The sequence below is a fragment of the Phyllopteryx taeniolatus genome, chromosome 8, assembly GCF_024500385.1.
Source record: "Phyllopteryx taeniolatus isolate TA_2022b chromosome 8, UOR_Ptae_1.2, whole genome shotgun sequence".
Classification (NCBI taxonomy): domain Eukaryota; kingdom Metazoa; phylum Chordata; class Actinopteri; order Syngnathiformes; family Syngnathidae; genus Phyllopteryx; species Phyllopteryx taeniolatus.
Genome location: NC_084509.1, coordinates 19,797,671 through 19,823,973, shown reverse-complemented (window position 1 = coordinate 19,823,973; position 26,303 = coordinate 19,797,671). Strand labels below are relative to the sequence as shown.

The following is a 26,303-nucleotide window of genomic DNA, read 5'->3' as shown; positions in this document are numbered from 1 at the left end:
AAATGTTGTAAGTGGTGTATCTTAATAGTAATTAAGAAATCATGAAACGTAGAGTTTTGCACAAATTTGTCAAACTTATTTTGTCAAACCACCTTTTTCTAGTATTTTCTAGTGCGGGGGGTTGAGTCAAAAAAGCCCATCAAGAAAAACATGAAAAATATTTATTCAACTCTAATATACAGTTCACTAAATTTGTCATAGCAAATGCAGATTATAAACATGTTTGCTCTTACATGTTCTATTAATCATAGTCCCAGTAGAATGAAGACCCTATTGACCAGGATAGAATTAACAAGTCCAACAGCTGTATATGTGGCAAACTTGCTTGGGACTTCAATCTCTTTCCTCATCCTGGCACTCTGATCGTATTTTGGAACTTTGTACCACCAGTACAACAAATGCAGGCTGACTGCTTTCATAACCTGCCGAGTACCCACTAACGCTACCACTCCAACGAGGAAGCGGGCAGTGCCGGACACCAGTGTGTATGTTGTCACTGTGGGTAAAGGCACAGGCAGCACCCCTTGGGGCTCAAACGTCTCCCCCAATTGTTTGTTCACCCAATATCCAACAGAGCAGCCCGCCCCGACTCCAAGGATAGTGGTGGTGTCTCCCCGTGTGGTGCTGTAATGGTCCAGCTCTGGGTACGTGTAGCTGAGGAAGAGGGGCAGCACCAATGCCAGGATTGGTGACATGCTGCTGGTGAGCTGGAACTGGTCGAAGGCTTCCCAGTAGGGGTGAGTGAGAAACATTAGGATGGCTGAGATCAAAACACCACAGATGACATCCTATAACAGTAGTAATGAATGGTTAATTGTAAAGACACTTTATAATTAAACTAGTACTTGCAATGGTTAATTGTAAAGACACTTTATAATTGAACTCTTATACTTGCACTTTGAAATGATAGAAAGATGATGTTCTTGACTAATAGTAATTACTGTCCTCCCCCCACTGTTGGCTTATTCCCAATTTTTATTAAACTGCTTTTAACATTCCAACTGTACAGTGACCCCCACATATTTGCGGTTCAGCATTCGCAAATACCTACTCTACTCGTTTGTTTTTGTTTTGGGAGGGGGAGTCTTACAGTATTTGCAGAAAAATGTTCATATTCAGATTTTTCTTTGTGGCATAATGCTGTCTGTAGTATGTTTGATATTTATTCTATTGACGTGTCACTTTAAAGGAAATGAACAGTTAATGTCGGCCATAAGAATACAATCAGCTGGAGTGGATAGATAAGATGGCGGCACCCATGCCTCCTGCTTTGGCTCGTGATAGTTTTTCCAAATTAGGACTAAACAAGGCATCAAAGCCAGTGCTGTTTTGGGTCTGTAAACACCAAAGCCCTAACCGTTGTAGAGCCAGCGGCCAGCGAAGCAGCAGACTTTTAATAATAATAATGCATTACACTTATATAGCGCTTTTTAGGCACTCAAAGACGCTTTACAATTTCCCACGAGCACAGGCCGCGACGCAAAGTCTTGTCACTCACTTCGATGTTATTTCTGCGCTTTGCTGTGCCGTCAAATGTTTTTGGGTTTTACACCGGACTGCACGGCTGCAGTAATTCTTTATCATTGTCACCAGAATTGTTGAGATGTATAGGTACTCTATTGTATTGTGTATTCTGTATCGTGTATGTGCATGCTTAGCAAAATGTCATATAATATGTTGTTACTGTCATGAACTGAGGACCGCCTTCAGCTCCACACCAGATGCTGGCACTGAACTCGTCACGCATCTAGTTTTCTGACTGTGAGTCGTGGTGTTGCGGTTTGAAATCGCACAAAGTTTTCTGGGTTGTCTACAGAGAAGCACAGAAAGATAGATGCCGGCAGGTACACTGTTTCAGCTCTGATGTGGCGATTTTGCAGGATCTCTGTGTACAAAAGGCAGAAGAGGTCCCGGGTGAGCTGGAGCCTATGACTGGGTGAGAGGCACATACAAACAACAATTCAAACTCACCATTTGGTGAATATTAGTTGTTTACCAATTGAAATAGTATTTATTTTTTTTTTTTTACCTTCTATTGAAGTTTGTATTTTTGCCTCAAAGCAAATTTTCAACGGGGGCAGAATTTTACACTAACTTTATCACAAGTTCCACTCTTCTACAAAGACTTGCTTTAACATTTTTTAGTGTCTGGGAATTTTTGTCCGTTCATCCCATCAGCAACACATTTCTGAGATCCTCTTTTAACATTCCCGATTATCTGTAAATAGCCAACATTTTATGGGCTATTTAGAGAACAGTGAATGATGATGTATTTAAAACTTTGCCAGACAGTTTAACTAGATACAAATGAATAATGTATTTTGCATTGAGCTTGAATGTTTAATGCTGCATGCATGAGAGAGAGAGCGAGCGAGTGTGATGACGACAAGCTTACCAAAACTGAGTGCATGCCAGTGTAGAGACGGCTCAAGCACACCATTGTCGACAGTGTCACAGCTATCAGTAGACCCACCTCGAACTGGATCTGGCACACAAAAAATGCAAAACACATGATGACAGTAAATGAGAAGTGTGTGGACATTGTGAGGTAAGGACAGATTGTTGTGTTGCAGGTGTCTTGTGAAGGCAGGAGTAAGGTATTTGCTTTAACCATTTGGCCTTCCTTGTTAGTTTGTGATCAAATCTTCAATACTGTACGTCCATCCTGTTCAAATGTGTCGTTCGAGTCCTCTCTGCCACTAGTCCATTCAGCAGCATGATGATGTGGCCATCATTAAGTGTCATTCCTCCGTCTTCGTCCTCTCTTCCTTGCCTCCCTTACCTCAGGCCGCAGGTTTTGTTTCTCCTCCATTTCAATAACAGTGAGAAGCCTCATGCATTCATCCACCTCCTCCACCCTCCCCTCCTGTGCACCCCCTTCACTTCTCCACTGCCTTTTCTCCCTATGTCTTTTCCTCTCTGGAAGCAGCTGGAAGCCTATTCAATGGTAGTTCATGAAGAGAGTATTTTTTTTTCAATGGCTACAAAGGACGCCAGGAACAGGAGGGGGCCGCCCTGTGATTGACTGTGGTGACCTCTGACCTGTTCCGGGAAGTTGCCCTAAGGCCTAATAGTTATTCAGAACCATCTGAACAGTTCACTACTCATCTGTAGCAATGCATGCTCAGTGTTTCAGGGGAATCCTGGGGGTGTTTAAGGCCAAAGTTAAACGCTGTACTGTACTTGGGTGTGTTGAGCTTTTGAGAAAATTTCACCAACCATGGCCCTGTACAAAATTGCAGCTGCCATTAGCTGCAATAATCCATAAATTACCTTCATGGCTCAAGAGCTCATAACCTAACCAAATGATTCCCTGGCACTCAAATCTTCATTACAATGGTTCTTCATTTAAAACATTGATCTTAATTAAGGAAGTCCATGGTTGAGCCACAAAGTGTTTTATTGACACGTTGGTGAAGTGAGAGCGATAAAGAAGCAAATGAGTTGTGAAGAGGAAGAAGCGGGAGGTGTGGATATGGACTGACAGTCATTGACTCCCCTGAGTCCATCAGAAGACCAAACAGTAGCCTGACGGGTGTAGTTGATGGAGACTGATGCCAAATGCAGGCCCCGCCCCTCCTGGCCCTTTGTCCAGTCTCCCAGTTAGGACTGTTTGATAGACAGTGGGGTCGCTCCCCATCTTCCCACTTGCCTATCAGTGAGGAAGCTGCCATCCACTGGCCCCAATAGTATCCCTCCCCCAGACCCAACTCAATATGGAACTCTAAAACTCTAGTAACACTTCTGTTACAATACCAGCATGTCTTTAAAATGAATCTCAACTACAGTAATTCCTCGTTTATCGTGGGGGTTATGTTCCAGCTCAATAGACGAAATCCGTGAAGTAACAACCATGTATTTATGGTTTTATCTAGAGCTACTGTATATACTGTATTTAAGTTTCATGCATACACTTGTGAGGTGCAAGTAGTATTTTTGTCCACTTGGGGTCGCCATCCAAACATTCTACACTATAGAAACTATGACTGCAAATATGTATATGCCTTTAAAAGGTGGGTGTAGTCTATTGAGTGACGTTGATGTACAGTGGAACCTCGGTATAATGGACGAGTAGGGGCGGGGGATTGTCCCTTACAGCCAATTGTCCGTTACATTGAAGCACTTTTTTTTGTGGCCATATGTACCCATATTACGCTACAGTACAAAATTGGTTTTGCACTTTTTTCTTGGCCTAAATGCCCAGTACACTAAGTTTACTAAGTAAATGTAAAAAAAAACTGAAAATGTTTTGAAAAGATCTAAATTTTATCCAAACTTACCATGCTGATGTGCTTTATGTAGACATTGTTTACGTCATTGGTGAGTCGCTTTCATGACCCGCGAGGAATTAGTGTGCTTCTTTGCACCAAATCCGTTGCCATAGACGAACAGCTTGACAAAAAAAAAATAGCATGTTCCAGAGTCCAGAGACTTGTGTGTTGTATTCATCTTTGAGCTAATGCCGTAGCCAGCCATGTGCACTCTCTCTCTCTCTGCAAAGCACTATGCTAGACATGCTACTATAATATAACTCCTGCCATAATGTCCGCCAAGTCAATAGATGGCCTGGAAATGTTGTCACATTCAACATTCCCGCCACCTGAGCACCGTAGGCAGTTAGTTGAATCTACCTGTATTCATACTGTATATCTGTGACACGAAACACATGTCTCCTAGTCTTTACCTATATTGCCCCACAGCGCCAGTAAACAACAGCTGCCAATTCTGGAACGAACAGACTTTGTCACCGGCAGTTTAAGTGACAAATAGAAACTGTTTTTGGACACATTGTTCGGTCCCGACCATATGTTTTATCCGATATCTGTTATATCAGGGTCCATTTCATCAAGGTTCCACCGTAAATGTATGAGGACATACTGTTGGCTGGCTAGTTCCAGGATATAGCATTCGCCACTGTGGTGTTCAATGATGGTGTCAGTGCAGGCTACCAGCAGGTGTGCTAAGAATGCGCTTTTGATTACTGTATTTTGTTACCGTTCGTTTAATAAAGTGATTGAAAGAGCACCAGAGGCTGTTTCCATCCTCTCTCGATCCAAACCACCTCTGATGAATTTATTCTAACTAGCAGTGGTAGACTACATTCAATTAGCTAACGATGTTTACTTTAGCGGAGATGTACAATTGAGCAACTGTACGCTACTGTAAAATAAAATCTTTGCACTGAACCACGATATAGCGAGGGACAACTGTATATTGATATGAAAAGTACTTGTTTTAATTTAAGTAAAAAAAAGAAAAATTCAACAGATGCTAAAAGTACTTACACTCTGTACTTAAATGGAAATACATCCATCCATCCATTTTTCTGTACCGCTTATCCTCACAAGGGTCGCAGGCGTGCTGGAGCCTATCCCAGCTATCTTCGGGCGATAGGCGGGGTACATCCTGAACTAGTCGCCAGCCAATCGCAGGGCACATATAAACAAACAACCACTCGCACATTCACACAATAGGGCAATTTAGAGTCGCCAATTAACCTACCATGCATGTTTTTGGGATGTGGGAGGAAACCGGAGTACCCGGAGAAAACTGACACAGAGAGAACATGCAAACTACCACCGTCCCGCCATGGAAATACAGATGCTTCCTTAAAAACATTTTTTAATTACAGATTCAACTCAAAAAAGTACAGACAGAAATTGTACTCAAGTACAAAAGTAAGTACCTGTGTTTGTATTTTCAGATTAGACGGACAATTTTTTTGAATGCCATAAACTGGTTGTTCTTAGGCCAGAACTAGAACCAACGCATAATTCTGTAGCCAACAGCGATGAACAATTGTCTTGCACAAGGCCCTGGACAGTGAACATCTTGCTTCTCTGAATGTTATGCCATCGTTGTTGATGCTTCCTTGTTCACGTTTCTTCCATGTCACTGCTGCCCTTGTTTTTTTCCCCTTATAAGTCCCCAAGATGTGAGTCATTCAATCAACCAAGATCTGGGTAATCTAGAAAGGCTCAGAGTGGAGCCGCTGCTCCTCCACATCAAGAGGAGCCATAAGAGGTGGCTCTGGCATCTAAGTAGGATATTTCCTGGATGCCTCGCTGGTAAGGTGTTCTGGGCATCTACCACTGAGAGGACGTCCCAGGAAAGACCCAGGACACTGGAGTGACTCACTCCCAGCTTGCCTGGAAACGTCTCAGGAGCCCCCTGGAAGGGCTGGACAAAGTGACTGGTTTGAGGAAAATTGGACGTTTCTGCTTTTTACGTCATGTCGTTCATTCGCAGAGGTTAAAAAAAGTAATGTGGCTATTTTGACAAACCGCTCAGGAAGGAGACTGGTTCTTTGTCCCACAGATGAGGGTACTTTTGTCTAAAATGTGCAAATCAACCCCAAAACAAAGGCAAAAGACCTGGTGAAGATGGTGTCTGAAGCTGGTAAGCGTGTGTCATTAGTCACAGTGAATCGAGTACTGTACCAACATGGGCTGAAAGGCCACTCTGCCAGGAAGAAGCCATTACTTCAAATGTAACATCAGATTACAGTTTCTAAATGCACACAGGGACAAAGACCTTAATTTTTGGAGACTTGTCTTCTGGTCTATGGAAACTAAAATTGAACTGTTTGGCCACAATGAACATCGTAATATTTGGAGGACAACAACATCCCAAATTTGCAATACGGTGGTGGCAGCATCATGTTGTGAGATTGTTTTGCTGCTTGAGGGACTGGAGCACTTCACAAAATCGCTGACATCATGAGGAAAAAACATTGTGGAAATACTGAAGCAACATCTCAAGATATCAGCGAAGAAGTTAAAACTTGGCTGCAAATGGGTATTCCAAATGGACAGTGACCAGAAATATACAGCCAAACTGGTCACAAAGTGGCTTAAGGATAACAAAGGGAATGTTTTTGAGTGGCCATTGCAAAGCCATGATCTCAATCCTATTGAAAATTAATGGGCAGACCTGAAAAGGCATGTGCAAGCAAGGCGGCCTATACAAACTTGACTCAGTTACACCAGTTCTGTCAGAAAGAATGGACCAAATTTCCTGCCAACTATTGTGAGAAGCTTGTGGAAAGATATCCAAAACGTTTGACCGCAGTCATACAGTTTAAAGGCAATGGTACCAAATACTAATGAAATATATGTAAACTTCTGATTGAAGAAAGTAATGAAAAATTGTCAAAAGAGCTGGACAATATATATATATATAATATAATGTACAACGCCAAAGAAAGTTTTTTTTTTTAACTAAAGTTCATTTTCATTCAAAGTTGCCACATTTTAGGGACTTACAGGGGGAAAAAAACTGTCTGAACACACTACATACAGTATGAGCCTTCATATGTCGGCGGATAAACGATCTATTTGGTAGACTTTACACCAATCTGATCAGCCTGATTGGTATCGGCCGATATTTAGCATTTTATGCTGATCGGCTTTGTCATAATTCGGCGATCCGAAAAATGACGTCATTGATCAACTCAGCAAAAGACATTTACTCCGCGTCGCCATCGTGCACAGTATATTTGAATCTAAAAGCTAGTTGATTTTTAGCCTTGTCGCGTGTCTTTTGACGTAGTACAGTAAATATCTGACGGCCAATAAAGTTATTTAATAAAATAAAATAAAAAAACATGTCGGCGGTGTGGGACACACAACACGTCTGAGACAGACAACACATAATGCGTGGATCAGACAACAAGACAAATTTGGTCTTTCACGATTGCAGTATGTCAGACTACTGCAATACCGCATCCCGTTTTTTACGATCATTGGGCTTTATCTTTTCAACTCAAATATGACCAGCCCCAAAAATCCTGATCGTGTAAAGCCTAGTATTTGGCAACTGATTCAGTACAGCCACGGCCGCCATTCATGGCAGACACGTTGCAGCTGGGTGAGAACGCGAGGTGCGTTCAGTGGCATGGCGTAAATGGGACTGAATGTGTTCTTCGGTGGTTATTTTGTAATGCAGTAGATAATTGTAAAAATTGATTAAGCCTACTAGGAAAATTATTATTAATGGTGAATTTACTTCAAAATTTTCAATTATGAACTGTGAACTGAACTACTTCATTTTTTAGCTGAATAATGAACTAGTTTGTGTAGAAAATGAACTTGCCCAACACTTTATAGCTATATTAAACATAATTAGTGTGTTCATTCTATTTAAGCAAGTCTGGCTCACAATTTCCTTTATAGCAATCAGCAACAGTATGGTTTCATGCCTAGAAAGTGTACCACAGATGCATTATGTGCCTTGTGGGTGGTGATGGAGAAGTACAGAGAACGACAGAACGAGCTCCATTGTGTCTTTGTAGATCTCGAGAAAGCCAATGACAGAGTACAAAGAGAGCAACTGTGGTACTGCATGCGGAAGTCTGGACGGCAGAGAAGTATGTTAGAATAGTGCAAGACATGTATGAGATGTTTTGGAGACAAAGTTTAGAGAGAGCAGACTTTGATGGTTTGGACATGTCCAGAGGCGAGATAGTGAGTATATTGGTAGAAGAGTGATGAGGATGGAGCTGCCAGGTAAGAGAGCAAGAGGAAGACCAAAGCGAAGGTTGATAGATGTAGTGAGGGAAGACATGAGGGCAGTTGTTATTAGAGAGGAGGATGCAGGAGATAGGCTTACATGGAAAGGATGACACGCTGTGGCGACCCCTAACGGGACAAGCCCAAGAGAAGGAGTTATGCTCACCTGGATTCTGGAAGGGGCGCTCAGTAACAATGTAAAGGAGATTGCGGTGGCACTCATAGCATGGGTCGAGGGCAGCCCATACTCCGCATCAACCCGCATCTCCAGCTTGACTACAGGAGGTGACCTAGGACGGGGCAACTTTAGCATGTCCTTCATTACCTGGCCAATGTACATCACCAGCTGCAAGTGAGGAAATACACATCTCTTAGTCTGTGTGGTATTATATTACATGCATACAAGAACTGATACAATTCTGCATAAATTATACCCTCAGCTGACACGCTTCATTAGGTACATCCTCACACACACAGACCAGTCACATTATTTCCATCCATCCATCCATCCATCCATCCATCCATCCATCCATTTTCTTCTAATATTTGTTTTCTAACAATGTTGTTATACTATGAAGCACCATTATCCATCCATCTATTTTCCGTACCGCTTATCCTCACAAAGGTCATGGGCATGCTGGAGTCTATCCCAGCTATCATCGGGCAGGAGGCGGGGTACACCCTGAACTGGTTGCCAGCTAAACGCAGGGCACATACAAACAAACAACCATCCGCACTCACATTCACACCTAAGGGCAATTTAGAGTCTTCAATCAACCTACCATGCAAGTTTTGGGGATGTGGGAGGAAACCGGAGTACCTGGAGAAAACCCACACAGGCACGGGGAGAACATGCAAACTACACACAGGCGGGGCCGGGGATTGAACCCCGGTCCTCAGAACTGTGAGGCAGACACTGTGACCAGTCGTCCACCGTGCCGCCCACATTATATATATTAATATATATTATATATATTAATAATGCTTAATTGTAATTGACACTGTTAATTTATTGACGTAGTTTGCAGTGACGTAGAATCGTACCACAATATACTGAGAGCTGTTGTCAATGTTTTTGGCTCTCGTGTAACTAATTGAGGTGAAAAAAACAGAACGCAGTGCAGTACATTTCTACACCACTGTAAACTACAACCACAATAATAAACATATATTTTTTTAATTACTGCCTTTTTGACAGTGTCAATTGAAACTCACAATTTTGATAAAGCTCTCATTGGATATCATCATCTTGTGCAAATGGTCATAATATTTGGCAATAATGTTAATAGAGTTCCACAACATTGCAAACTTCAACCTCATATGACAAAGTAACACACAATTAAAATGAAACTTAATGTTTTAAAAAGGCAGAATTTCTGTTGCTGGATCTTATTAGATTGTGTAGGCTTACTTAAGGGAGTGTCTGATGAGGGTATACTCTATTTAATTTCCTGCAGTATTCATTCGTAATGTAATGGAGTCTAATTTGCTCGCTGTTAAATAACTGTAATGGAAACGGAAGCTGTAAAATTTAAGATGACGTGACTGCACAGTAAAACTAAAAATCTCAATCAGGCCATGTTTTCAAACTAACCACACACTCATGAATAAGTGATTACAATCTCGACATAAAAAGAGATGGTATAAACCGCAAGTGCTGCAGTTGTAAAGTACAGAATAATGCTGAATTAAAGGGGAGAGGTTTGCCACCACAGACTCTTTACAATGGCTTCAGAGTTCAGCCATACTCTATACTGTATGTCTCGACATGAACGCACAAATTGTGTAAGGTCTCTGTGTGTGTTTGTGTGCACAGGCTGGTGTATTTATGTACAGTTTGAATGTGCTTTTGCCCTGGCAAATGTGCCGTCTCCTCACTTCTCTCTTCCCCAGTTGAGCAGCCCACTCAGCCCAGTTTTATTTAAAGCATTCCATTTATATTTAATAAATGGCTGACAGTGAGGGACAGCAACGCAGTGTGTGGACTGAGGGGACATGGCATTAATGTGAGTGTTTAAAGGGAAAAAGTAGAAAGGTTGTTATCACTAGCTATGCTAAAAATGTAATGAGAAAATGGTTGTTGCTATGGCAAAAAAAAGTTTACCGCCCTACTGATATCGTGCAGGATTACGAGAGAGAAAAATGCAGATGAGATTATCTAATAGCAACGAAGATTATAAACACCAGTGACTTTTGTTCCAAATGATTATGCTTGTACAAGTAAATAAAGAAATGATTTTTAGTTTTTTTCTGGGGAATTTTTTTTTTTTTGCATTGTCTCTGCTGTCTATTTAGATCACTGATATAAATCTCAGACAGGTTTGATAATTAATTTCCCAGGTAAGCCTAATTAAAGGAAAATTACTCAGTATTTGTGCATAGTTGGGGAAAAGAAGGATCTTTTCTGATGATGAAAAGCACAGAATAGGCCAATGACTTGTGATAGGAATGCAAACAATGGACATTTCAAGAAAATCAGTACTGTAAAATGATGATCTCAACCCGATTGAGAAACCCTGGAGTATCTTTAAAAGGACGCTGGGTGGTTGGCAGTTTAGCTCCCAACAGCAACTCGGGGAGACAATTCTTGCATCTGAAAATGAGATACAGGCAGAAACTATCCAGGGCTTGATGAGTAAAGATAGTTGAAAAATAAGGACCTCTAATGCAGCATTGACTATTTTGGAAAATTAAGAAAAACAGCATATATGCTAGGAATGAATGCAAGATGGCGCCTACCCGTGTGGACGTCTCGGTTACGTACTCTCCAGTATTGTCTCTGTTTTTGTGTTTTTCTTTCGTCTTTGGAGACATTACGTGACTCACTTACACAAGGGAAGACTTGCTAAACATCAGGGAGTGAAACCCGGACTTTCTTTCACCAACTTTCGCCATTCCGCTCAGTTTTTTCCCCCGGGTTACTCACCGGGGTAGCGACTGCGTTCTATGGCCCATGGAGGCGAAGGCGACGCCACAGAGGGAAGCAAGCCGGCATCCAAGTGAAGCTCTCACCGCGTCATGGAATCATCAGGGAAAACAAAAGGCGGTGGGATATGCTTCTATATGAATTAAACATGGTGTACGGACTCCAACTACCGGAGACAAATTCCTTGTCTGTTTTTTTTTACATACTTGGCAAAATAAAGACGATTCTGATTCTGAATTTGCAACAGTGTAGACTGAAATTATTGGTTTGACTGTCAATGAATTTACACCCACACACACACACAATAACTCACATGCTTCACAATTTAACATCATCCATCTGTCTGCTATCCCCCTTTTTTTTTATTGTGGAAGTGATCCAATAATTACCACATGAGAAGGTTAATAACTGTTATTGCCATTTTTGTCACCACTAGGTAGTGCAGTGACAAACTCATACACAGAAATTTTAGTCTGGATTGGAATTTAAAGAGCAGAGATTAGATTTTCATGTTCAATGGCAAATTGTCAGACTTTGCTGTAAAGCTAAAAAAAAAAAAAAACTTAGGTTTGCAATCAAACGTCGCCCATTTGTCTAGTTTACTCAGTTCTGGTGGCCAGGAAACCGGCCAGGAAATGGACCAAATCCCCCCAAAAAAGTACTACTTGTGTGTTTCACAGCCTACACTCCCAGCCAAAAGTATTGGTACGGTGAAGCCAATTTCTTCATTTTTGCTGACTGGGTTCGACAGTAAAAGATGAATGGGACCAAAAAAAAAAAAAAAAAACACCAATGTTTCAGCTTTTACAGAGTTTCCCAGGTGTTTACAGCTGAATTAGACTACATCTACTGTACACGAGTTACAGGTATAACTAACATGAAAAACAAAGTGTTGGCAATAATAACTAAATATTATATCTTATTGACATTTTATTGGTGACTTTTTGAGTATGGGAAAAATGCCCTCAAAATTGTCATTTATCTAAGAATAACAACAACAAAAAAAGCAATGTGAAGATGGCCTTCACACTTCATGCTCAGATAAGGATTGAAGTGTTTTTTATGGTCCTCGCAACCTTGGTTCTGACACATTAACTATGTATGTTTAACCAGTGATACTTCTTATGATTAGGTAAATAAACATAAAATCACGTAATATTTAAAGAACAACAATGCTGAGAAATTCATCACTTCATCAAAAACAACTTTAAGAATTTAATTACAACAACAGACATACCATCAGGACTTTACAGAGTCTGACAACAAAAAATGATTACATGTTTGCATATTCAGAGCACCACTCAAGGTTTGGCAACTTTATGAAGAAAGCATAATTTTCAGTGATAAAGTATTAAGTGGTTCTCAGTGATTGTTAACCAAGAATAAGACCTGTTTTTATCCTTATAAGTTTTTAAAGTTTCATTTTCATTCATCAAATAGCACAAAGGGTCAGCATATTTATAAAAAGGCAAACCACTAATGACCACACTCTTCTGCATTTAATTACATTACAGTTAGCACACAGCATTAACATCAAATGAAATATGAACTATGTATGCAAAATCTATTCCATTCCCCATTTTGTGGTCATGCCTTAAAATAATGTGATTCTATTTCGACATTTGCATCTAACAACACTACCTCTACTTACAGACACACAACTGGTACCATGATATGGACAATAAACAGAGGCCAGGCAATGCTGAGCCCATTAAGCATGCCTGACCCCATCTATTCATCGTAGCTGCATTTATACAAGAACACATACTGTGTGCACAGTCATTCTCTATGTCCCTTCCTCTGCACTCACACAATGCAGCCCAACTGCGTGCATGATATGATACCCCCCACTTTTCCCCGTTACACCCACCACCGACCCACACATCACATTCAGCTGCTTCAGTAATGCCACTATGCCAGCCTCTCATTGATGCCTTTGTAGAAGTCACGTTAAAAGGCTGACCTAGGGAATGTCTGGTCACATTATGAGGTGAAATGAGTTCAAGACACACGGAAGTGTGTGTCCGTGTGTGTGTGTGTGTTTGTGTGTGAATGTGTGTGTTTTCTGATTGAGGCCAGTGGAGAGTTGTACTTTGATCTGTCAACATGAGGACCAGAGCAAAGGAAGAGGATGTGTGTTCTGTTTAGACTTTACACCGATTTTATTGGGCTGATCGGTATCGGCCGATAATTAGCATTTTATGCTGATTGGTTGATCGGCTTTAATGTCACCGCAGTGCGTCATCCAGCACACAACAATACAGTGAAAACCAGGATGGCACTGTACTACAGAATTCTGCCAAAGTTGAACAATCCCAAATTGGATCAGGACAAAATTATATGCCTTCATTAGACTTCAATCATAATGTGAGTGTGAATGGTTGGTTGTATATATGTGCCCTGCGTCTGGCTGGTGACCAGTTCAGGGTGTACAACGCCTCTCGCCCAGAGTTAGCCAGGATAGGCACCAGCACACCCGCAACTCTAGTGGATAAGCGGTACAGAGAATGGTTGGATGGAGGGACCTCTTTGGACCCTTCCTGCATATACTGTACTCAAATGTTGTCATTTTTGCACCTTTTCTATTCCATTCTACTCAGCTTGAAATTTGAAATAGCTATTGGTACTTTTCCATTGGCAAAAGCAGGTACCCTGTAATTCCTCATGTATAAGGCGCACACATGACTCATACACACCCCCAAACTTGACCTCAAAATTCTGGAAAACCCTTCTACCTATGTATCATGCACTTTTACAATGCATGATTTTGCTTCTACCCATATGATAAAAACATGAAGTATTATCTGTATATTGTTAGTTTTTTAAATTATTCTAAAGTTAAGCACTTTATTTGAACACGTAATACTTTCTTTTTATTTACTTGCTCTTATTTAGAAATTCACAGCCCTACTTTTATTTAGTAAACGAGAAAACACACAGTTGTGCTCATATGTTTGATTACCCAGGAGGAATTTGTAAGATGGGTACTATTCTTTAAAGAAAACATGAAGGGCCAGGTTAAACCCATTTCATTTTATTTTAATGGGATTGAAATTAAACCGGCGGCACGGTAGATGACTGGTAAGAGTGTCTGCCTCACAGTTCTGACGACCGAGGTTCAATCCTCGGCCCCGCCTGTGTGGAGTTTGTATGTTCAGGCCAGTCTAGTAGCCGCACTCTTTTACTACGAAGCCACGCTGTTGTAACACGTGCAGAATGTGGTTTGGCATTGTCTTTCTGAAATAAGCAGGGGCGTCCATGAAAAAGACGTTGCTTGGATGGCAGCATATGTTTCTCCAAAACCTGTATGTAGCTTTCAGCATTAATGGTGCCTTCACAGATGTGTAAGTTACCCATGCCATTGGCACTAACACAGCCCCGTACCATCACAGATGCTGGCTTTTGAACTTTGCGATCCTTAACAGTCCGGATGGTTCTTTTCCTCATTGGCCCAAAGGACACGACCTCCACAATTTCCAAAAACAATTTGAAATGTGGACTCGTCGGACTCGTCGGACCACAGTCCAGCCGGCTGTGTTTCTGGGTGTTGTTGATAAATGGCTTTTGCTTTGCATAGTAGAGTTTCAAGTTGCACTTCCGGATGTAGCGCCGAATTGTATTTAATGACATTGGTTTTCTGAAGTGTTCCTGAGCCCATGTGGTGATATCCTTTACACATTGATGTCGGTTTTTGATGCAGTGCCGCCTGAGGGATCGAAGGTCACGGGCATTCAATGTTGGTTTTCGGCCTTGCCGCTTACATGCAGTGATTTCTCCAGATTCTCTGAACCTTTGGATGATATTATGGACCGTAGATGATGAAATCCATAAATTCCTTGCAATTGTACGTTGAGGAACATTGTCCTTAAACTGATGTGAATGACTGAGCAATTCAGGGACGCTCCTTTTATACCCAATCATGGCACCCACCTGTTCCCAATTAGCCTGTTCACCTGTGGGATGTTCCAAACAGGTGTTTGATGAGCATTCCTCAACTTTCTCAGTCTTTTTTGCCACCGGTGCCAGCTTTTTTCGAACGTGTTGCAGCCATAAAATTCTAAGTTAATGATTATTTGCTAAAAAGAATAAAGTTTATCACTTTGAACATTAAATATCTTGTCTTTGTCGTGTATTCAATTAGATATAGGGTGAACATGATTTGCAAATCATTGTATTCTGTTTTTATTTGTGTTTAACACAACGTCCCAACTTCATTAGAATTGGGCTTGTATATCCATCCATCCATCCATTTCCTCACTAGGGTCGCGGGCGTGCTGGAACCTATCCCAGCTATCTTCGGGCGAGAGGCGGGGTACACCCTGAACCGGTCGCCAGCCAATCGCAGGGCACATAGAAAAAACCAGTCGCACTCACATTCACACCTACGGGCAATCTAGAGTCTTCAATCAACCTACCACGCATGTTTTGGGATGTGGGAGGAGACCGGAATGTTCGGAGAAAACCCACCAAGGCACGGGGAAAACATGCAAACTCCACACAGGCGGGACCTGGATTTGATCCCCGGTCCCCCAGAACTGTGAGGCAGATGTGCTAACCAGTCGCCCACCATGCCGGCTTGTGTGTGTGTGTGTGTGTGTGTGTGTGTGTGTGTGTGTGTGTGTGTGTGTGTGTGTGTGTGTGTGTGTGTGTGTGTGTGTGTGTGTGTGTGTGTGTGTGTGTGATATTTCATACAGCACAGTTGCCCTATGATTTGAATAGATTTTTTTTAAATCAGTTACCCTACAAATAATCATGCATCATTCAGTGTTTGCTCGTGCACACGTAACATAATCATAAAATGCGTGGATGCACTTCAGTTGTTGGCCTGAGTTGTTTGTAATTTGGGGAGGGGGGCGCAATAACAGCACAATACAAAGACCCTCATGAACATTACATTAGTCCATAAGGACAATGGTGGGTCGTTGTTAGAAGTGCATGGTGATGTGCCCCTGGGGATGACAGCCCAAATGGTCAACCCAGAGTGAGAGAAAGCACAGGCCCGTGATGAGGCCTATAAAACACTCTGATGGTACACAAGGGGGGAGGAGAAAAGAGGAAAGCTGGTAATGGCTAACTAGAGGGAGGAGAATTGGTGTGTTTAGCCGGCAAGATGAATTGTGTGCGTGCGTGCGTGCGTGCGTGCGTGCGTGTGTGTGTGTGTGTGAGGAGAGTTCACACAGGGGACTGGTGTAGTCAGGATGGCAAAAAAAAAATGCTGTCTCCTACCCTGAGGGAGCCAAACAAGGGGTTCAGGGACAGGGCACCCACCGAGGGCTCGAGGCAGGGACAGAAAGGGCAGAAAAACACTGCTTGTCACACACTTTACTTTCGCTCTCCAAAATGTCGAAATCTGTTTTTCAAGCAATATGATTCGAGGATCTCTTGTATTGTGACTTCTTCTAATAGGTAAAACATCTATAAATGGGTAAAGGCCTTCTCCTTCTGATGTTCTCATGTATGGACTCTCAGTCAGGGACCTGATCAGTCCGGCCCCAGTAGACCCTGGCCTGGGGATATACGGACATACATGGTGTCATAGACAGGTCACTGCAAGGGGGTACAAGGATGAAAGGAGGTTGAACGGTAAAGAGGGAGATGAGACTGCTGAGTGAAGAGAGGATGCTTTGTGAAAGCTGCGACATCCGATTGAAGGCTGGTACACGAGCCCCCTGAGGTGCTCAAACCGATCCGTACAAATGCATTCGAGGTGTGTCAGAAAGGTTCCAGGACTGGCATCACAACAAGTAGTTTTTCCTTTCAGCTCTCTGAAGTCATTGAACATTTTTCTACATGGTTTTATATACATATCCTCTGTGTCAGGTCATCAATCAATGAGTAGAGTGAGTAGACCAATGACACCAGACTTGTTAGAGAGAGCCATCATCAGTGATGAGTCTTGGATCTTCAAGTAAAGCGATATAGAACCACTAGCCGCCATCTTTAACCAAGACATTCGGCTATCTTGCCGCTATTTCTTCCATTCACTTGTATTGAGATACTGTATGTCTGTTTGGCTCCTATAAATTAATCCTAACTCGTTGAATTCGTTACCGATTTTGACATCGATCAGTTTCTTACAAACAGACATGCAGCTATAATACAAGATGTGGTTAAGTTTATATAGTTTCACTGCTGAAATAGAGTGATGTGAATGTAACCTCTCTTTGCTGATGTATGCCAGTGAGCTTGCAGGTAGTGCATTTTGCCAGTTATTTGTGGTGCACAATGTAAATTGTAGTCAATTGACTTCTTAACAGTAGCCTTCTATGTTTCTCTGTCGATTTCGAAACCCAAACAAAATGTTACCAGAGTATTCTGTTCATTTTAACTAGATGTGTTGATTGTTTTTATGTGCTTGAAGGTATTGCATTGCAAATGTAACTTTGTTGAAAATGAAATAAAAACCACTGCCAAATGGGCTGACAAAAACCTGATGTGCCCATCAACTCATCACAACTATTATGACAGTGTCTACAAAAACTGGATGACACAGTACATTTTACAATTTTATTGAAGTTTCCCTGTTCTTTATATCCTACATCATTTAACCGCTTCAAATATTCACTGGATAGCAGAGGTGATTTAAAAAACAGTCCGTCAATCCGTCAGTATCATGTAGTTCTCTACAGCATGTTCCCACTGCAGAGGAGCTGTCAGACCTCACTGTCGTTGCACTTCGTCAAAAACCGGTTGCAGTATATCTCCACCAGGAGTTGGTGGAAGTTGGCTGTGTAAGTGGTGAAGGGTTTGTGATGATGTTGGGAATCCACAGTTAATTCCCATGAAATCTAGGAGCAACTACAGCGTAACTAGGCATCCCATCGACAAAGCCGTGCTTTTACGTTTCAACTTTGGTTGTCTCGAGACTCCAGTACAAGGGGGATTGCGAAACAACACTTTGAGCCAACAGGATTCGAAGTTAAACTAAGAAATAAATCCTTTTATGGATTCTGCCAAAGATGCCCTTCACAGTTCATGTATTATTATTATTATTATGATTTTAAAGTTTGCATGTACTGTAAGTGCTGATGTTTTTGAGCTACAAAATGTATGAATAGGGTGAGACTAAGATGAGAATCAATTGACTGGTAATACAAATTGGTATAGTTCTATTCCATGAAAATGTACATTTGAAAATGGGAAACAGGAACCAATTAAACAATCTGACAGCCTTTATAATTTCTGATTAAATTCAGCAAGTCATGTTTATTAATAAATTACCAGATTTAATTTGAACAAAGCCTAGTGGATGTAATAATAACATACATTATATTAACGTCCTAAAATAATGGCCCAAATGACCTTTGAAAAAATATATGTGCTAAACCGCCTAAAAAGATGTCTTTGGTGACCTTTTACAAGAACATTACCTAAAACAAAACATACATTCATCATGAAGAGTCCTTAAAAATGAACATCTCTTCCTCATGAACCACAGTAGGACAAAACAGGAAGGTTAAGATTCACTCCACAAAATGGACGCAACATCCTGTATCCAAAGAGAAGCATCATTGAAGTCATAAATCCGACGCGCTAATGTCGTTATGTTGTGGGATTTGCATTTCCGTTGTGCGCTTATGCTGTTGTGGTGTGTCATTAATATGTTGCGGCGTTTGCAGTTGTGGTGACGGGTCTCGGCCACCGTAGAGCAGCATCGTCCACTGCAAGTTCCTGCCACAGGGGCAACGCGATCAACCAGCACGTCCACAAAGAGATTCTGCGGCGTTTGCTTTCATTCAATGCGCCAGAAGAGGAGATAGTTGTGGCAGGACAACTCATGGCTGCTTTACCATGGCAACGCACTTTTTTGCAATGCCGTGAGCATCTGACAGTTCCTGGCTGATCAAAACATCGGCGAGCTGGAGCAACCGCTCTACTCACACAACATGGCTCTGTGTGATTCTTTTCCCCCTCCTCTTTCCCAAGCAGGAGGGGGTCATCAATGGCACCTTTGTTGAAGATGTGGACGACATCAAGATAGCCGTGACGACGGAGCTACGGAGGATCCCGGAAGAATATTTCTAGAAGCAAATGAAGGTGTGGCAGAGAAATCTGGGAAACTACGTTAGACTCCAGAAGGATAACTTTGAAAGGGAAAACATGTAGTCCGGATTTGAAATATATCTTTTTGTGACACCAGTGCTGCAAGATTTCTGACACACCTCATACCTGTGCATTGACCAGCCACAACATTATGGCCCTTTGCACAATCAAATGATATCTAATACAAGAGCTGTATCAAATATTCTGCCTTTACAACAATAACAAAGTTCAGTTTTGGTGACACTGTCAGAGAGGTAATAATTCAACACAACTGTATGTTCATTATTGCTGTTGTAGTCTGCAGTGGTGAAGAAGAGTATTACATTATACTACAAGTTGTTCTTAATATCCCTGAGGCAATCAGACACAGCTCTCAGTATCATATGCATTGTTATACTATATTTTGACTCACAGTCCACATGTTGACGAGGCGTCGACAGAGGAAGGGGTCCAAGTTCCAGTGTATACATGGCAGACAGGTGATATAAAAGACTTCGTGCCCGAGACCAGCCGAGAAAAGAAAAAGAAAATACAGCAGCCAGTTCCTCACTTCATATTCAGGTATGCTGCAACCCTGTCACACAGAAAACAGCAATGAAAACAAACAGTACAAATTTCTGTTTTCAAATGTAGGGAGTCGGGAAAAAAAAAAAGCCCTTTTAATAACTGCTCATGTAACTGCTCTACTTTCGTGCAGTAATTTTGTACTTGGTTACTTCCCACCACTTTTGATGGCGAACATTTAATCCTTTATTTAGTTTGACACCACCATTGCTACAAATCCTCAGCGTGCCGCCAAAAAGGCAGACAGGTGAATGTAAACACTTGCACTCACTGTGCAGGTGAGGAGAGTACCTGGCTGCAAACAGAAAAAGCAAGACTAACGAGTAAAGCCAGTCAGTTTGTTTACCAATTCGTGATAAACATAAATATTTCTTTTGGACTGCTTTCCTCATCTCTTTTCCTATTCGAAAATAATGACTCAAGAGCCCTATTTGAATGGATTATCTACATTAAGTTAATGATAGCTCAATTCGAGTAGCACTTATCAAACGTACAGTACGTACGTCTTCCTTGTATTTATAGTTGGAATTTCTGTCCTGGCGGTCCCATGTTGTCTCGTGTAAACCACATGATAGGTCAATTGGTTGGAGGGCTCCTGCGACTTTCATCCCTTGACTGCGACGCGTCGCTTCGACCAGGTAAAGTCCACATCGTCTCTGGAAAGCCGCCACAAGCTCCGAGTCTTGCAGGTACACCAGGGCCTCCAGTTTGGCAGGTGAACAGGTCATGTGCGCGCGTTCGAATGGCTTTGAAAAGAAACTACTACACTTGGTTGGAGCAAGCGGGGCGGATGCACAGGTGCGGCTGATGTGAGTCACGTGTGCACGCAGCTGGGCGGTACTTGGCAGACTGGGGAAGAACCTGTAATCGCGAGTCGTCGTAAAAGTCGGTCTGACCTATTTTCAAACGTCTGGGAGTGTTTAATGTGTGTGACAAGTTGGCTCATGACGACTCTTCCTGTTCAGGCAGTTTGTTTTGTTCTGATGATATTTATTCTAGAAGCAGGTGTGGCAAAAGTACTTTGCTCACAGCCTCACACTCTGTACTCAGGTTGAAGTACATGTAAAATGTCAAAAGACTGTTAACGTCACAGCCTACGTAACCGATTCTACTCCTGTACTCAAAAGTGAAGTATGCAGTTTTCAAACTGAATGACGCCTAATCTCACGATGACGTCACTTGCGTTAGCTGCAGGAAATGAAGGAGGAATGTAAACAAACAACTGCCCAGCTGTTAGCTTGTCCATGTTGTCGGACAGTGAGCCCACATTCCCCACAATGACCAATGGAAGGAATGGTTCAAATCTCCTGTCCAATTTAGTCCTCTTTCTCACTTCACTTGATTTAAGCGCCAGCCCTCGTCCCTCTCCGGATCTCCTCTCGGATGCATTCGTCACCATAGAGGCAAGGCAATAAATCATCGTGGCTGTATAGGTTTACCATTGGAAACAAGAAAGAAAAAAAAGTGATAGCATCAACATTTCCCGACAGCATATCCCGGCGCCGAAACGTTTTAAAAAGCAAATGCAGTTAGGGGTTGGGGGTAATACAATAAAGCACAAATTAACAAAACAAAACAAAAAAATGATGGCATTGAGGTAAAGGTTGTCAAGTTCTTCCACACCAAATTCATCCAACCATGCCTTTGCGCAGGCGTGCTGGGACAAAAAGGGCCGATAAAGGATTCGCACAAATAAATGTTTCCATAAATGTCTTTTGTATGAAACAAAAAGTGGATTTATTGGGGGAACCACTGAATCATATGGTTTATTAATTGAATAATAAATATGTTTCCACGCTTTTGTCAATATGGTATATTTTACATGTGTTCCAGATGTAGGTTTGATGACTGGAAACTGCATATTAAAGAATCACGACACTGGAAAAAAAGTCCTTTGAATTGACCTAATTCAAACATGTACATTAATTGATATGATTCAAATATTTTCTTGGAGAAGAGGGACAATTGCATCAGTTTCATCATGTGCAACCGATGTACATGAGCAAATGAGTACAGCTTTTAGTGTAGCTTGAACATTTTGGTCATAAATACGGCCTGCAATGAATTTGCAGTGGATTTGGTTGTACAAAGCTCAACATTATACTTACAGTATGAGGATTCAATTGTGTTATTACAGTAGATTGTAGTAGCATGTGTATACACCCAGATTATGATCTAGTCTAGTCGACAGATGGCAACAGACAAAGGGGTAAACACATTTCCATGACAAAGATGCATTTTCAAGGGCCAAATGTTCAGCAGTGTTCAAATCGGATTTTCCTTGAAGGAGACCTGCGAAGTCCCAACAAAAACATATTTTTATTCTGGTGCATTTTGTTTGTTTTAATGGAAAGTTGAAGACTTCATTTGTACAGAAACGTGGATCAGCGCCCTCCGGCGTCCCCCCACAAGGAACAAACTGTACGTTGATGGAGAGAGTGACTGTCAGCCGGTTCGTGCGCACCCTCTGTCGACACCGTGGCTTCAGCTGGACTTAAAGAGAACGCACGGCCGCCCCCATCGCGGTGGGCGGATGATTCTTGTAGTCATTCATTCGTTGCACGAAGCATTACATCATCCGTTCCCACACGGTACAGAAAATTGATGGATGGATGGATGGATGGATGGAAGAACCACCCCGAGCGTTTCGGTGTGATCAGCCGACGCCCTGACCGCTCCGCATCCAGGATGATGAGCAAGCGGTGCACCGGGATGATGGCGTTTCCCTGAGCACGGCGGAGAGGCGGGGGAGAGGAGGATAGACGTCAGCATCTGCCGGCCAGCTCCCTTTGTGTTCAACGGAGAATGCGAATGGCGAAAGATGACATGGCAGAGGTAGATTTGGCATCAAACGGAGCGGAACCCCGCCCGCGGCCCCCTTCCGCGGTCCCCTACGAGGAGTACGAATGCAAAATCTGCTACAATTATTTCGACCTCGACCGCCGGGCGCCGAAGATCTTGGAGTGCCTGCACACGTTCTGCGAGGAGTGCCTCAACACTCTGCATCTGCGGGAGGAGCGGCCATGGCGCATCAGCTGCCCCGTGTGTCGCCACCGGACGCCGGTGCCGGATTATCGGATCCAGAACCTGCCCAACAACACCAAGGTGACAGAGGATTTCCCGCTCTATATCGACTCCGACCCCCTGCCCCAGGACGCTCTGCCGCCTTACCCTCCCCCGCTGCACCCGGCTCTCGTCGCCCTCCGCCGGGAGGAGGCGTCGGGGGCGTCGGGGGCGTCCGGCGGCCAAAGCCAAAGCCAAGCCACCCCGTCCACGACCGTGTCCACGGCCACGACCATCTCTCAAGACTCTGTGCGCTACGACAGCTGTCAGAGCTGCAAGAGAGTGGCTTTAACCACCGGCTGCGTGTGTGTGATCTTCTCCTTCCTCTCCATGCTGGTGTTGCTGTTCATGGGCCTGATCTTTGTGCACAGTCACAGCATCCCTCCCTCCCCAGCGGGACCCATTTGCTTATCGGTGGCCAGCATTCTGGCCATGTTCTCCGTGGTGGTCACCTGGCTCATCTGTTGGCTCAAATACAGACCGGACCATGAGACGGGCCGCTCATCTAGCGCCGGTAACTCGCGGAGAAACGCCTGAGCTGCTTTGGACTCTTCGTGCGAGCTTACTTGGCTGTGTTGTGATCGACACACTGACGTTGCCCTTTGACCCTTTACCCTTTGTAGGGTTGAAGTCCTTCTAAATGGCCTTCTATCAGTGCAACAAACACCCAAAGGCCTTTGTTGTTATTTGGAGCAATAGGCCATCCTGATCCTGAATCATCCCATCCTCGAGTTGAACACCAAATGAGTGTTTGACTTGATCACGAATTTGGACCACAACTGATGACTTAAACCAAGGGTGTCAAACTCATTTTTGTCGCAGGCCATATTGTAGTTACCGTTTCCCTCGGAGGGCCGTTATGACCGTGAAACCATAAAAATCTTTAATCGCCTCATCATACTTAACACACGAAATTTATGAACTAGTTTTGGAATCAGAAATCAAGGGGAATGGGTTTTCAACTATTGTTCATGTTTGGTAACACAAAAATGCTTCCAGTATCTCAACATTACCATTTATGATATATGACTATTTGAAATTTCGGTGCACATTTGAACAAGAATCATAGAAGTTGACACACATGATTTGCCTTCGCGGGCCACATAAAATCAAGTGGCGGGTCGGATCTGGCCTCCGGGCCTTGAGTTTGACACCGTGACTTAAACTATGCTTGATTTGGTGAGTGAGTGTGCGGTGCTTCTTTCCAGCCCAACGTCCCTAACTTGTAACATAAGACACCTTTTAATTACACACTACTCCACTGCCCATTGCATTGCAAAGAAGCGAGGTAGCGGTTGGATGTAATGAGCGCTTTATCCACACCTTCCACCTCCTCCAGCTTTCGTCACTGTTCCACGTGGGATGGCACTGTTTCCTTTTTTTGGTTTTTTTTTCTCAATGAAAACACTAACTGCAGGATTTGCTATATTTGGTGAAGCTTAGAGGGATGTACTCAGCGAAAGATTTAGATTTTTTTTTCACTCTGTGTTTGTCAATATATGTACACGACTGAAAGGTCAAGACCATGCTTTGTGATTTGGCTTTTTTTTTAAATGACAGGGGCGCGTGTGTCTCTGACTCTTGTGCCTCACCTTGTTGCTCAATGAAGCAACCTTTACTGCAATCATCAACATGAAGTGCAGTTCCACTGCAACAATGCGTCCACTAGCCCTGTTAGTAGAGTCCAGTGGGCCCCCACTATTCGCGGGTGATAGGGGACTGCGAATAACGAAAATCGGTTGATAATTCGCGTCCATTATAATTGCATTGAAATTGTTGTGTGTGTGTGTTTTTTTTTAACTCCAAAAATACTGCCATTAGGCCTTTCGGGTTTTCCCCCCACCGCCCCAAAAGAAAATTTAAAGAAAGAAAATTAAGAAAATTGAAAGAAGTTGAAAATTTAAAAAAAAAAAAAAATCCATCAATAGGTGAACGTGCAGACACTTAACCGCGAGGATCCGGGGGCCACTGTAATTATATTCCAGCATTTATACATCACAGTTATAAAATGTTTGCAACATGTTGTTGCTTCACTGCATTGATATTTTTGTGTAGTCAACTGGCTTTTTCCATCTACCTAAAAGTTCATTCTACACGCAAAAAAAAAAAAAAAAAAATGCAATGTGTCGTGAGAAGCTTAAACTGATTTACATATTTTGAGAATGTCTATCAACAGAGATCTGTTTTTTTTTTCTTTTTTAATTGTTGCTTATACAATCAGCTACATGTAATGTGGCACTCAATAAGGCAGATACCAGATTTGAGGTACTGACATACAGTACTTCTTGCACTTCCCAGATGGAATACATGGAGCATGTGGAGTGTAATTCTAAAACATGTTTTGACCCCCCCCCCCCCTCCCTCCCCACTCCCCCCGTTTCAGTATTGGGTGCTGATAGACTCTCAATATGACCATTTGGACATAAAAGTGTTTTGATGTAGCACCTCTGAAATTCCCATATGAGACACAGATAAGAATCAAACAAGCTCTGCAAACTACACATTCGAGTCCAACACTGATTTCAATCGTCCTGCTTAACCTTCTCCCAACTCTTATTACTGATGAAGCACTTTCTCCCCTTTTTTTTCCCACAAATAATGGGGCACATTTTCAAATATGAACGTATTGTATTTATTTCCGAGGACCTCGAAGGTATTGTTGGCTTTTATGAGACTACGTGGTTGTTGTTAAAGTATCAAATGTATTTGCACAGAGAAATGCTCTTTATGTTATGTTTTGCATACATAAATACATTTCAATAATAAAGCAAACATAGACAATATTGTCTATTGCGTATTCGTGTTTATTATTATTATTAATTTTTTTTTTTTACAGCTATATTATGTCAACAGGGCTTGATTTTTTTGTATCACGCTTGCTCTGCATGTATGCTGGTAATAACTGAACAAGAACCAAATCGAGAGATTAAGATTCCTGCTGTGTATCAAACACGCCCCCTACCGGACAATTTGATAAGGCATGCTCTAAATAATGTGTCAAATGGATGTGCTCTCAAAGTAACATAATTCTACTTAGTAGTGACCAAGTGTGCATGTAGATTAAGTCAGTTATAAAACGCAACCTGTTAAAGTTGTGAAAGTCAGTGACGAGCTAAAATAAGGCTACCAAATAAATACAGATTGAAAAAAAAAATGCACGCCTCATAAATTCAAACCACCACACACGCGGTACCCAT

The 26,303-nt window shown here is 42.3% G+C and overlaps 2 protein-coding genes across 3 annotated transcripts; one reads left to right on the top strand and one right to left on the bottom strand.

The window, feature by feature from the left end:
• Positions 1–144: 144 nt before the first annotated feature.
• Positions 145–20,859, bottom strand: sgpp2 (sphingosine-1-phosphate phosphatase 2). Of its 2 annotated transcripts, none has more exons than XM_061783217.1 (5): positions 20,538–20,859; positions 19,892–20,053; positions 8,677–8,856; positions 2,396–2,485; positions 145–788 (listed from the first exon to the last, which is right to left on the bottom strand). In XM_061783217.1, the coding sequence occupies exons 1-5, from the start codon at positions 20,769–20,771 to the stop codon at positions 246–248; spliced, it is 1,209 nt and encodes a 402-aa protein (XP_061639201.1). In that variant the 5' UTR covers positions 20,772–20,859; the 3' UTR covers positions 145–245. The 2 variants fall into 2 exon arrangements, with proteins under 2 accessions (XP_061639201.1, XP_061639203.1); XM_061783219.1 differs by having other exon boundaries at positions 20,547–20,849.
• Positions 20,860–22,114: 1,255 nt separating this feature from the next.
• Positions 22,115–25,889, top strand: LOC133482723 (E3 ubiquitin-protein ligase RNF182). The gene has a single exon (XM_061783151.1). The coding sequence runs from the start codon at positions 22,849–22,851 to the stop codon at positions 23,641–23,643; it is 795 nt and encodes a 264-aa protein (XP_061639135.1). The 5' UTR covers positions 22,115–22,848; the 3' UTR covers positions 23,644–25,889.
• Positions 25,890–26,303: the final 414 nt, after the last annotated feature.

Excerpts from the sequence above, each read along its gene's own strand:
- sgpp2 (XM_061783217.1), bottom strand. The coding sequence starts at position 20,771 with ATGACCTGTTCACCTGCCAAACTGGAGGCCCTGGTGTACCTGCAAGAC. Across the intron at positions 8,857-19,891 it reads GCCTCGTCAACATGTGGACT|CTGGTGATGTACATTGGCCA; the intron begins GTGAGTCAAAAT and ends CCTCACTTGCAG. Across the intron at positions 789-2,395 it reads CTGGCATGCACTCAGTTTTG|GATGTCATCTGTGGTGTTTT; the intron begins GTAAGCTTGTCG and ends CTACTGTTATAG.
- LOC133482723 (XM_061783151.1), top strand. The coding sequence starts at position 22,849 with ATGCGAATGGCGAAAGATGACATGGCAGAGGTAGATTTGGCATCAAAC.